Consider the following 13,083-nt stretch of genomic DNA (forward strand, 5'->3'; position numbering starts at 1 on the left):
TTTGTTCAGGACATTTTAAGTTGCTTTTAGTGCTTTACAGGTTTGACCAACTGAAGTGGAGGAGACAGAGCCGCCTCACCCCCAGGGCCACTGGGAGGCAGAAAAGGAAACAATCCAGGGGCAGGACTTCAGTCAGTTTTTGTCAAAGACCATTTCTAAGCTTTATAAACCATGTGTTCGGCAGCCCTGTTTAAACTCAACAGTATGTTTAATCATACAGCCTTGTTCCAATAGGATCTAGAGGGGCTACTCCCCATTAGTAAGTGTAAGTAACACCAAACATTGTCACCGACGTGAGCGCCCGTTGTACGGGCGATTTGTACGAGCAGCATTTCTGCCCAAACGAGTCACTGGAATCTGGATCGTTGAGGGTATTTTTGTTTTAAAGACATTCTTAACTCATCTTGCTTCAAAGATTATAGCCAAGTAAGTCACTTGTCAGAGTGACCCTGAGTCTAATAATTAACCTGCAATGGAAAGGTCATATCACTCCCCCCCACCTCTGGGTTAAATCAACAAACAGAGGTCTCAGTACTGGATCTAAAGTCATGGCTTACGTGCTAAATGTCGTGGCTGAAATGGAATCATCTGCTGAGTGTCTGGTTTAGGGTACTCTGGTTTTCTATCCACTTCATCTTTCAGGACAGGCACTATAGAAGGAGCTACAACTGGGTCTGGAATTATAGCTGCTAGCTTAGCGCGGGAGACATCCTGAAAATGCAGAACAGAAGAATCCTACACCTGAAAAAGGGACTTGAGTATAATTGTGCAGTTCTACAATCCTGAGGATACACTGTGAATAACTGGGTTAAAATCACAGAAAGAGAACTGAGAGGGAGAAGTCAGAAGTGACGGTAAAGACTGTTACAAACATTCAACCAGGAAAGCCACACGGCTGTCGAGGTGGGCACTTCATAACCTCCCCTAACCCTGCTCAAGCCTTGTTCGACCCCGTGCTGCTGGGTAGCACATTTGCAAGCTTTTTTTGAGTAAATACCTGACTGGGCACCAGGCAGAGAGTGGGGCAATTTGTGAGAAAATTTACAATTTCAGATATTTTTCTGACACTTCCCTTCCACTAGAACTGAACAATATCAGTTTAAGTGAAGCTGGGTTAAGTGAAGTCCCACTTCATGAAAGCTAAAATTATCACTAAACTAGTGATTACGATTTTTTTTTTTTTAAGATTTTATTTATTTATTTGACAGAGATAGAGACAGCTAGCGAGAGAGGGAACACAAGCAGGGGGAGTGGGAGAGGAAGAAGCAGGCTCATAGCAGAAGAGCCTGATGGGGCTCGATCCCGTAACGTCGGGATCACGCCCTGAGCCGAAGGCAGACGCTTAACCGCTGTGCCACCCAGGCGCCCCTGCCACCCAGGCGCCCCAACGATTTTGTTAATGAAATAAATAATTCCCAACATATTGATTGAGGGAAGAAGGGACATGTATTGAGCCGCACCATTTGTCCAGACAGTTCTAGCCATTTATTCCCTCTTTGATGAAGCAAAAAGTAACCTCTCCATTTCATAGAAGGGACTGAAGCTCAAAGAGATTCTGATATTTATTTCCAAGGTCAGAGAGCTAAAAAGTAGAGGACTGGGAGCACTGGCCTCTGACCACAAACCCATCCACCATCCTCTTTAGTTTATCAGCAGTGCCTCACCAGGGCTGAGAACAGTTCTCCCAGGCATGTCAAAAGGGACAGTTTGGCCACCTACCAGGAGGGGCCCTGCCCCAGGGAAGTTCTGCTGCTGCAGGCGCTGGTGTCCGTCTGCCTGTCCAGACCCAAAAGAGCCCCTTTTGCCATCATCAAGGTAGAAGAACATTTCCCTTTCTCAAAATTGGCTCATAGGCGGTTGGTGGCAAATCTAAATGAGTAGGCCCATTGGGAATGGCTTTGTTTCTCCCCCTCTCATGTTTTATATACATGGGAGTATATTTAATCCTTTTCCCCCAAAATAGTTAAAATAGAAACAGAAGATAGAGAATTCATATTTAAGTAGTAGTTCAATGGAAATAGTAAGAGCTCTATTTTCATGAATCTCCATTTTCATGTTGGCAAAGTTGAAATAGTCCTTGCCAGTAACTTCACACAGAGGTCTTAAAGGTCTTTTGCTTTTCATTGAGAAGTTAAACTAGAAGCTGAACTTAATGATCCCTGAGCAGCCACCCCTAGTTATAGAATAGGAAGCTGGGGCTGGCACAGAATTGGGGCTTCCATCAACGAAAAGGTCTGAAGATCAATTATGGGTCATTTTCCCCATTTAAATCTGGTTCACACACCAGACCAGTGAGACGCAGGCCAGAAGAAGCTGCTGAGGCGAAGGTGGTCAAGAGCGTCCCCATGCTGGTTGGCTTAAAGGGACCAATCTAGGATCTTGTGGATATAGCTGCCCTTTGGATTTCCATCTTGGTCTTTGTTTTCATGACACAGGAAAAAAAAAAAAATCAAGAAATGATAGAACAATGTATTTCTCAGCAAGGGCTATTTCTGGAGCTGCATAAACATTAATCTTTCCCTGTGGCCTGAACAGTTTCAGGGGCCAGATTTCTCTTATGACTCAGTTGTCTATAGAGAGGAGTTCCACTCCCAGATAAGCCCATTTCCTCAAGAGCCTCCTGAAATACTGTTTTAAGATATAAATCCGTAAACTTGTTAACAAGCTGTGCGGCTCTTCATTATACCTACAGAAGCTACATTTGGTTTAAGATCTGTCAAAACACATTCATCAATTTTAAGAACTATTAGAAAAAACATAATACCTAAAATGACATTTTTCCTTCCTTCCACAATACCTTCATGGGCCCACCAGACAGAAGATACAGGGCTCTGGCGATTTCAGGGGAAGGCCGAAAGTGTTTGTTAAATCTCACTCTAATTCTCATTTTGTTCAGTACTTTTGATACTCAGTGTTTCATAAACTCAAGGAAAATCCCTCAACTTTTTTCCTGTTTTCTGAATTTCTATTTCAGAATTTGCTTTAGAGGGATGTGTATCCATAAACTATCCTAAAACACGGGAAAAGTAGGGACACTACACACCTCTTGAGTACATACCTTATAACCAAGTGCTTTTAGTTCACTTGCCGAGCAAGGATATAAGTCCATGAACTTGTATCTGTCCACCAGTAAAGCTGTTTCTTTGCCTTCATACTCTTCTTTGAATGCTGTAAACCGTCTTTTCTCCACTTTGAGTATGCTAGCTAGATCACCAATGTTACTTTCGAAAGCTAGAAATCGGGCCCAGATTTCTCTGTAATAAATACGAACAGTACTTAATTATTCTGGGTTTGGAACAGGGAGTCCATTTACCAAAAAAGCCTGAAGTTCTCTCCTCCCCTTTTTTAATTAGAAAAAGCTTTTTTTATTAAGATTTCCAAACTACAGGACAGTATAACAAATACCTGTAGACCATCGTTACCTAGATTTCATCATTGTTAATACTTTGCCATATTTGCTTCATCTTCCTTTTGCTTAAGTATTTGAAAGTAAATTATAGATATCATAACAAGCCTTTTTTTTTAGATTTTATTTAGCCCATCTTCCTATCCCCTCGTGGTAAGAGACACATGTACCTTAAAGAGGGGTAAACTCTAGGTGAAAGAGCTGAAAAAGGAACACATACAGACTTCCAATTTCTCCTGACGAATGTGGCTTCACCATTTTGTTTAGTGGCATGAATTATTATGTGGAACACATTCTTCACTCAATATGAGTAAAAATATATCCTAAAACCTAAGATGATTGCTCTTTTTTTCCTCATTAACATGGATTATTTGGGACATATCTGTACCTCAGAACTGTTGTAACAGCCAAAATTAATTCCCTGAGACTCTACTTAAATGTCACTAAACACCTTTGCCCTAAAGTAACACACTGAATGCCTACTGCATACCCAGAACAGAACTATCACAAAAAGCCCACGTTGGCAGACATTACTGTTACTCGATGAGGTAAGGTTTGGAAAGGTTATGAAATATATCCAGGGTATAATCGACTGAGCTGGAATTTGAACCCAAGACTCCAAAGCCTCATTATTTCCACTGTACCACTATACTGTGTTCATCCGTTTGACAAAACTGACAGAGTCAAAAACATAAACCAGGGATGTAATATGTGAAACAAACTTTGAATATGTAAGAGTTTTTGCCCTCGAATAAGGTAAAATTTTCATAACTTTTATTTGTTCATATCAATTTCTAGGGCATAGTAAACTAGGAAGATATATTAAAACAATAATAAATGGCTAACACATCTCTCAAAACAATTTTACTCAGTACACATACATTCCAAAAAAAAATCTTAGGCAGGCATTTGTAAATTAACCTTCAAGAGAGAAGGAAAATTTCTCCTGAAACTTATAAACAAACGTTCATCCACAGATCACAATTCAAGTATTAAAGCTACCATCGGAACCCGACCAACAAGTTTTCCCAACAGCTTACCCAGACTTCTCAGGAGGAAGGCTTCCAGAGGTTAAGACTCGTTCAAACAAAACTCGGGTATTATTGTCCTCTAGGATATAAAAAAAGATTTTAAATATTGAAAAATTACATTTTACAATCAACAGTGTATTTACATGTGTCCTCTCGTTTAATTCTCACAAAAATCCTCTGCAGAAAGGTAACTATTTCCCCAGTCGTTATAGATGAGTTAACCTGGGGTTCAAAACGATTGAGTTGGGGATGCCTGGGTGGGTCAGTCCATTAAGTGTCTGCCTTTGGCTTATGTCATGATCCCAGGATCCTGGGATTGAGGCCCGCTTCGGGCTCCCGGCTTAGTGGGGAGCCTGCTTCTCCCTCTCCCTCTGCTGCTCCCCGTGCTTGTGCTCTCTCTCTCTCTGACAAAATCTTTAAAACAACAACAACAAACGAGTGAGTTGATCTGGCTAACTGTTACTGAGCTGGAACTAGAAGCCAGGTCTTTTTACCTGTAGTTCAGCCCTCCTATACATACTGCATTTATGTCAGACCGTTTATAACAGTGTGATATCTGTGCAAGGTATCCCACTGGCCTTTTTTTTTTTTTTTTAATATTTTCTTATTTGAGAGAGAAAGAGAGCATGAGCGGGGTGAGGGGTAGAGGGAGAAGCAGACTCCCCACTGAGTAGGGAGCCCAAGGGGGACTCAATCCCAGAACCCTGACATCATGACCTGGGCTGAAGGCAGACACTTACCGACTGAGTCATGCAGGCGCCCCCCCCACTGGCCTTTTAAATATAATAAAAATTATATATCTGCTGATATTGTGTCAGACGACAGTTTTAAAATACATGGAATGTGATGGATGGCAAGCTCAAATTTATATATAAGTGATTTCCTTATTTTGCATCACCAGGACTACTCTCTATATAACTAAATTTTTATATAGGTACAATTAAAATTTAAGTCTTGGGAGGTCCCCTGTAGTGGAAGTGGGAAAAATGTGTGACACTTCTTCCTAAGGGATCTATTAAAATTTAAGAATCCAGCAGTACATTTACTAAGAAGCCTTGAACTGTGTATTTTAAACGGGGGCATTTATGGTATATAAACTATTCCTCAATAAAGTTGTTTTAAAAAAAAAAACACAGCAGAGTGTTGGTTTTTATTGCCTCGGGGTAGCTATTCGGTGTTTGCTACAGTCCCTACGCAAAGTTAAACCAAGAGATTAAATGTATTGAACCAAAGATAGCACCATATTCATGGCTTTCATCTTAACATATTGTACTTCAAAAAATAAGTAAATCTTGTATTTTATTCTTTTGGTTTAACCCAAGCTTTGCTCCAGACACACTTTTCTACCATTCCACATAACTTTCCCACTGCTTTACATGCTGTGTTCTCTACCTGGAATAAATGCATTTTCCTCTATCTTTTCCTGGCTAACTACTGTTCGTCCTTCAAGACCCATCTCATGTTGCCCCTAGAACAGCACTGTCCAACAGAAATATAATGCAAGCTACATATATAATTTAAATTTTCTGCTAGCCACATTTAAAAGAGTAAACAGGTGAAATCAATTTTAATGTATTTTATTTAACCCAAGATATCTAAATTATTTTGGCATGTAATTATGAAAATTAAGATATTTTACGGTTTTTTAAAAAAAATTTTTGTACTGACTCTTTGAAATCTGGTATGTATTTTACACTTAACACCCCATCTCATTTTGGCCTAGCCACGTTTCAGGGGCTCAATTCTTAGTGGTCTAGTCGCTATCACAACTGCACAGCACAGCTCTAGAACTTAAGTCGTACTCTCTTCCCTGTGCTTCAAAGTAGTTCATTCAGGGCTCTATTATAGTAGCACTTTTTTTTTTTATGATTGCCACCATCATCCTAAGTAGTTAACATTTACAGTATGCATACGACATTCCACGTGTAAGTCAAACACATGCAAAAACTCATCTAAATCTCTCAACAATCCTATGAGAGGCACTCTTATGACCATTCTGCAGATGAGAAATGGGAAACAAGATTATATACCTAACCCCAGAACTCACACTACAACTAAGCACCAAACAATGCAGTTATGTTTACACACCCGATTTCCCCATGAGAATGCTCTGAAAATAGGAATGGAGTCCTATTCACCTTTGTATTCCCAGACTGCAGTAACCAGAAGGTACTGAATAAATGATGAATAGATGGGTAGATGGATGAACAAATGAAAGAACTATGTAAAACACTGATTTCTGGAAGACAGTAATGCTGATACCAGGTATCTGCATTTTTAGAATAACATACTAGTAACTATTCTAAAAAAAAATTAAGCAAAATAATTTGCAATTGTTGAGGAACTTTTTTTTTAAGGAACATTAATTCTTCTTTTTTTTTTTTTTAAAGATTTTATTTATTTGACAGACACAAGCAGGGGGAGTGGCAGGCAGTGAGAGGGAGAAGCAGGCTCCCCACAAATAGGGAGCCTGATGCAGGGCTCAATCCCAGGACCCTGGGATCATGACCTGAGCCACAGGCACACACTTAACCGACTGAGCCACCCATGTGCCCAAGGCACATTAATTCTATAAGAGAAAAATTTTTAATTAAACGCTCTGTCTCATTTTTCGGAGTTAAGTCATTTTCCAGAATATAAAATCACTAAGCTAAAATACCAAATCGTATTTAAGTTTTATTCTTTTCCACTACATAGGTATAAAGAATGCTATATTTTTTAAAAATATCATTCAAAGCATTGCCATATAGCTGTGATATCTCACTCATTTACATGGCACATAATTGTACATTTCTTTCTTTTTTTTTTTTTAAAGATTTATTCATTTGAGAGAGAGAGAGAGACAGAGAGAGCACAAGCAAGGGGAGCAGCAGAGAGAAACAGACTCCCCGCTGAGCTGGGAGTCCGACATGGGGCTCGATCTCAGGACCTGGAGATCATGACCTGTGCTGAAAGCAGATGCTTAACTATCTGAGCCACCCAGGCGCCCGTGCACATTTTTTCTTAAACCAACTTTTATACCAGATCATTTCGAAAGTCAAGAAATTACATGTACTGGACTACAGGTAACTAGACTAAATGAGACACATACATATATATACATTATAGGAATCCCCCAGCTCAGTGCCTGGTATAAGGTCAGATATTAGTAAAGAACGGCCATTATTATTACAACAGGATACAGAAATAAAGATGGTAATAAACATAATGTTTCTTTTTGAAATCTCTTCCCCAACAGCCCCCAAGCATTTCACTTTACTACTCGGGCGTCTTTGAGTTTTGGTGGCTAGATATTTGTTGTCTATTCCTCCACCCCCACCCGGGAAATAAGAGATGATTTGCCCAGAGTCGTCAGAGACGAGCATGAGCGACTCTTTTTCCCAAGGCTGAATTTGTGGATTTATCCTACTGGTGCTGGGACTTCACGGAGGAGGTATTAAAGACTATTCCGCAGAGCCACAAGCATCTACCGTTACTCAAATACAAACTCAATGGTGGAGGCCACAAATATTTCCTGAGTGCCTGTTAGTGCCTGGTTCCGGGGTGACAACAGAATTAGAAAACATTTGAGAAAGAAAGAAACCCACCAACACACATTCAGAGAATGATCCTGATGGTTTAGTGTTAATTACATAACCATTATAGATCTAGAATTGACTTACCATTGAGGTGAGAAAGATAGTCAATATAGGCCAAGACATATTCTGGAATGTCTCCATATTTCTTTAGACCCAGCTCAAAAATCTTAAAGGCAACAGATTTGTCCTAGAAGTAGAGAGGAATGTACTGATTTCTATGAAATGTCAGACAAGATACTCAAAGCAATATTAAAACTAGGACACCTAAGTAAGTTAAATTATTAAAATGGAAATTAAAATCATATTAAGTGAAAACTGCTGAGTTAAAACCCAAGGTGTTTAATAAGGCATAAATTAGCCAGCAGAGGGGATTTGGATGATGCTCCATATATTTTTACACAGATACACTTAGACTTCCTTTATGATCCGAAGCAATTAAAACTTAAGGACAGAAACTAGGACTATCTTTCTTTTGATTAATGTATCTCAGATGAAAGAAACTATTTTACCTTTATATTCTATTTCAGCACTTACCTTACTACAGTAATACTCCATGAGTGCTGCAGTAACGTAGACATGATGGCGGGTTCTGGTATCTTCTCTTGCTTTTTTAAATATCATTCTTCCAGATTTGATACCTTCTGCTCTTCTTGCAAATTTCATATATTGGATATATACCTATGCAAAAAAAAAAAAAAAAAAGCATTTCTTTACTACAGATTGGGTAGAATGTGATCCCTGTAGCATCCAAAACAGTATCACCTTATTCCCATACTAGTATGTTTCCCATATAAGAAAACAATCTTGAATACCCGAGATAGCAGAAAGTAAGCTTATAGACAGTGCTCTATTTAAGTCCATAAGCAAATTTTTTCTGGTATTAAGGATGCATGCAAATTAATTTTTTTAATGCAAATAAATTTTTAAAAATTGATACATAATTCACATACCACAGAATTCACCCTTTAAAGTGTACAATTTAATGGTTTTTAGTATATGCGTGAGGCTGTACAATCATCACTACTAATTCCAGAATATGCAATTAAATTTTAAGGAAGGAATAAAAGTAAAACTACTAGAAAACTTCCATTAATAAATGCCAACACCTAGAAACGCAAGATTTAATCTAATACAAGCATGTTTAATATGTTTAACTTTACATTTTCTTCATTTAGTGCTTTAAAAGCCCACTAACTCTATTTTTTCAAAGATCATATAATGTAGCTTTACTGATTAATGAGCCATTTTATACTCAGCACCACAGAGTGTCCAATACATGATAAATATGTAATATTTGTTCGATGAACAAATCTTTCTGGACTAAGAGTAGAGTCCTGATTCGCCCAGTTTTGACAATGTCAAACTACCTTACCCAGTCTTGACGGATGGATGAAGGGATGAATGAACTATGAGTTCCTTGAGGAAAGAGATTTTCTCTAATTTGTCATTATACTTCTGGAATCTAGCATGGTGCACGGAGCAGTTTGCTACATGAATTTTGAAATGATGAATAAATGCAAGCAATCGGAACAGTGGAATCCCAACACAAACAAACAAAAAGCAGTACAGGTTTGACTTGAGGCAGAGGTCTAGGGCCGCATGCACTGGCCTGTCCCTCTGGGTGAAAGATCTTCATTGCATTTTTACAGAAACTCGGGGCTCTGAAGACCACTGTTACGGAGCAGAATTCAGGATAATGTGAGTTCCTGTCCAATTTCTTCCCAGACTGCTGGCTTCTCGTTTCCATTTATTTAAAAAGAAATATTAGGCAACAATTATGTGGCATAAATGACTTTACACCACGATCATGAGGAAGGTGTCAGAGAAAGCGCCACTGCTTCATACTGCTGCATTTAAAAAAAACTGAGGGGACGCCTGGCTGGCTCAGTTGGTAAAGCGTGCAACACTTGATCTCAGGGTTGTGAGTTCAAGCCCCACACTAGGTGTGCAGCCTACTTAAAATAAGTAAAATAGTAAGAAAAGAAAGAAAGAACAGATCAGTAATTGACCACGAAGGGGTCACATGAGGGAATTTCTGTGAGGTGATTGAAGCGTTTTGTATCTTAATTGTAATGGTGGTCCCATGACTCTATGTTATCGGCCAAGATTCATCGAACTATGCCAAAAAAGGTGAATTTTAACGTATGTAAATGAAAAAATTTTATTAAAGCTGACTGCAAAGGTGGTAAGAGACATACTGTTACTCACCAATGTGGGGTCAATATCCTCAATTGCCAGAAGTCTGTTATATATACTGTGAACTTTCTCGTACTTCATGCGACTCTAAGGTGGTAGAGAAGAAGTGGATATAAATATACATTCATAAACAAGCAGGATTTGAGCTCTGAGGAATCCAGAGGCTGCACCCAACAATGGCACCTGCTTTGAGCATAAATATATAATGAGCTGAGGACTAATAACTGTTCATTTTGCACCATCTCTACTAAAACCAATATGCCTGGCAAAGAAGCAGCCAGAAAAAAATTTAGTCCTGCAGTAAAAAATCCAATTATAAGAAAGTTCTAAATATTGTTACTGACCTCTTCGTAATCTGCATATGCAAAATAAAGAAGCATATTCTTCTTTAATAAAGTGCTTATGGCTCTTTCATATATGTTAGCAGCTTCATCACTAAATAACTTGGCATTATTCATATCCTAGGAGAACAAAAAAGAAAGTTCACTCTTTAATAATTTTCATACAGCTGAAAGAGAATGAAATAGATACTCTCATATATACATATGGACACATATGCATTTCTGGATTCTAAAAAAATTCCAAAGACTTCTTCCATATGTTACTTAACATACAGAAGAATCATGCAAGTAATCTAAATGGTTCATCATTTTAATAGATTAAAAAACAACCCCTATATTTTAATTCTACAGTAGCCACATATAACAGTGTCACTAAGCTTTATATTGACATAAGAGTCACATTTTCAACACCTATACTTCATTAACAAAATTCAGTGTTATGTTTTTACCAAACTATTGCTCTATTAAAACCATGAAAAGGCCAGACGTTGGGAGAGGAATACTTACCCCCTTTTCCGCCAGCAGTTTACTTGACTGCTCAAGATACTGGGCAGCTTCATACCAAATATCAGGGTGATGGCCCAGTACAAGCAGGCACTGTTCATAAGCAAACATAACTAGGGAAGACATTCACAACATTCAATTAAAATAATTTATGAACTATCAGTACAAGCATCACCACTAACTTAGTAGGCTAAAACAGGGCCCTCAATAATGAATGATAATTAGAAATAAAAGCTGTAGTGATTTCTGGAACCATTATCCACCCAAGTCCCATCCATCATTTATCAAATTAGTATTTACTGAACACAAACTATATGCTAGGGAATGTGAGAGATACCCTATGTATCAGTGACTAAGACTTCCTATACTCAAGGAGCCTGCTCTGTGTTGGGCAGGTATCACGAAGGCAATTATAAAACGCAATCACTATTATGAGGAGGAAAGTGCAGTGCACTCTTGAACTTGCAGGCGCAGAACTTAGCATAGTTTTAAGGAAGTGACATCTAAAGTGAAACCTGAAGAAGGGACAGAATCTGGTCAGATGAGAGAGTAAGGGGAGCTCAGGAAGGAACAGGGAACATGGTGTAGGCAAGGAAAACTATCTGCAAAGGCTTATAGATAAGAGTAAGACAAGACTGAGGAATTGTTTAAAGTTCCAAATTCTAGTTCTGACAGTAGCAGAGTTGTTTCTATCAGACTAACTCTCCTGAAAATAAAAATCATAAACCAAAAAATACATGAAACATATTTAAAGGCATGGGAGACAGATCAAAAGAAACCAATGGCCAAAACAGAAACCAAAGAACATTGAGCCCTTAAAAAATCAGAACCACACAGGGTAAGACTTTTCCCCTCAGGGACACATCACTGTGTGTATAGTTCTGGGATAGCTAGATCAAGTCAAATACTGAAGTCTTGCTGGCTTGAGGCAAGTAACATTGCATTCTGAGCTATGAGAACAGGTAGAAAATTAAGGGGGAAAATCCCCCCCCAAAGAGAGAGCCACAGAGGATGGAGCCTGAATATCTGAGCATAAATGCCCTCAAATCTTTAGCTGGCCTCTAACACATACTTACACAGGGAAGAGTACAAAGAGCTCAAGTGGAAAGCAAAGCTGGAAGGCTGGCAGAGCTGTATAGGTTTCTCAGCAGCCGCCCACTGTAATGAAGATCAAGTTTAGAATCTGAGTCCCATCAAGTTAGAGGGTCTGGGTAAACACAGTGAACTTTCCATTTTGTTTAAGGACTAAAGACTTTGTCCCAGGACAAAGAGATTTACTGTGAAATTAAAAGCAAAACTAAAACAGATCCATCCTAACAAGGTCCAGGTGATCTTGTCAGTAATTTAACTCCCTGCTAAAATGAAACTCAACATTTTTCAGAGGAAGATGACAGAACCCAGTCTTTACAATGTATCGTTTGTACATTTGTATAATGTCCAAAAGAAAAATTTTAAATGTCTAAACTCTGACAAAACAGGAAGATGTGACCCACAGTCAAGAGAAAAAGGAACCAATTCCATGATGGCCCACATGTAGGAAATCAGCAGATGAGGACTTTGGAACTACTGTTATAGATATGTTCAAGGATATAAAGAAAAAGATGGTAATAAACCCAGAAACTCAATAGAGAAATGGAAACTATAAAAAAGAAACTATAAAAAAATAAAATATTTTTTAAAAAGTAGACTCCATATTGGGTGTGGAGCCCAACATGGGACTTGAACTTATGACCCTGAGATCCAGTCCTGGCCACTTAACCAACTGAGACATCCAAGCCTCCCTTTTTTTTTTTCCTTAAGTAGGCACCACACCCAGTGTGGAGCCCAATGCAGGGCTTGAACTCATGACATTGAGATCAAGACCTGAGCTGAGATCAAGTTGGACGCTTAACCTACTGAGCCACCCATGTGCTCCCCAAAAGTTCTTGAATGGAAATTTACAGAATTGAAAAGTATAATATCTGAAATGAAGAATTCACTGGATGGGTTTAACAGCAGTGCGGATATGATAAAACACGGACGGAGCT

General features: G+C 38.8%; 1 protein-coding gene across 2 annotated transcripts in view; it reads right to left on the reverse strand.

Moving 5' to 3' along the window:
- Nucleotides 1–13,083, reverse strand: part of CSTF3 (cleavage stimulation factor subunit 3) — a 67,309-nt gene that overhangs the window by 1,644 nt on the left and 52,582 nt on the right. For both annotated transcript variants that reach the window (XM_034646034.1, XM_011222754.3), the window contains exons 11-18: nucleotides 11,060–11,169; nucleotides 10,556–10,672; nucleotides 10,224–10,298; nucleotides 8,550–8,693; nucleotides 8,100–8,202; nucleotides 4,447–4,516; nucleotides 3,059–3,254; nucleotides 558–711 (exon numbers count right to left, since the gene is read on the reverse strand). In XM_034646034.1, the coding sequence (XP_034501925.1) occupies nucleotides 558–711; nucleotides 3,059–3,254; nucleotides 4,447–4,516; nucleotides 8,100–8,202; nucleotides 8,550–8,693; nucleotides 10,224–10,298; nucleotides 10,556–10,672; nucleotides 11,060–11,169 (969 nt within the window). The remainder of the gene's footprint in view (nucleotides 1–557; nucleotides 712–3,058; nucleotides 3,255–4,446; nucleotides 4,517–8,099; nucleotides 8,203–8,549; nucleotides 8,694–10,223; nucleotides 10,299–10,555; nucleotides 10,673–11,059; nucleotides 11,170–13,083) is intronic.

This window comes from Ailuropoda melanoleuca, chromosome 16 (genome assembly GCF_002007445.2).
Source record: "Ailuropoda melanoleuca isolate Jingjing chromosome 16, ASM200744v2, whole genome shotgun sequence".
Classification (NCBI taxonomy): Eukaryota; Metazoa; Chordata; class Mammalia; order Carnivora; family Ursidae; genus Ailuropoda; species Ailuropoda melanoleuca.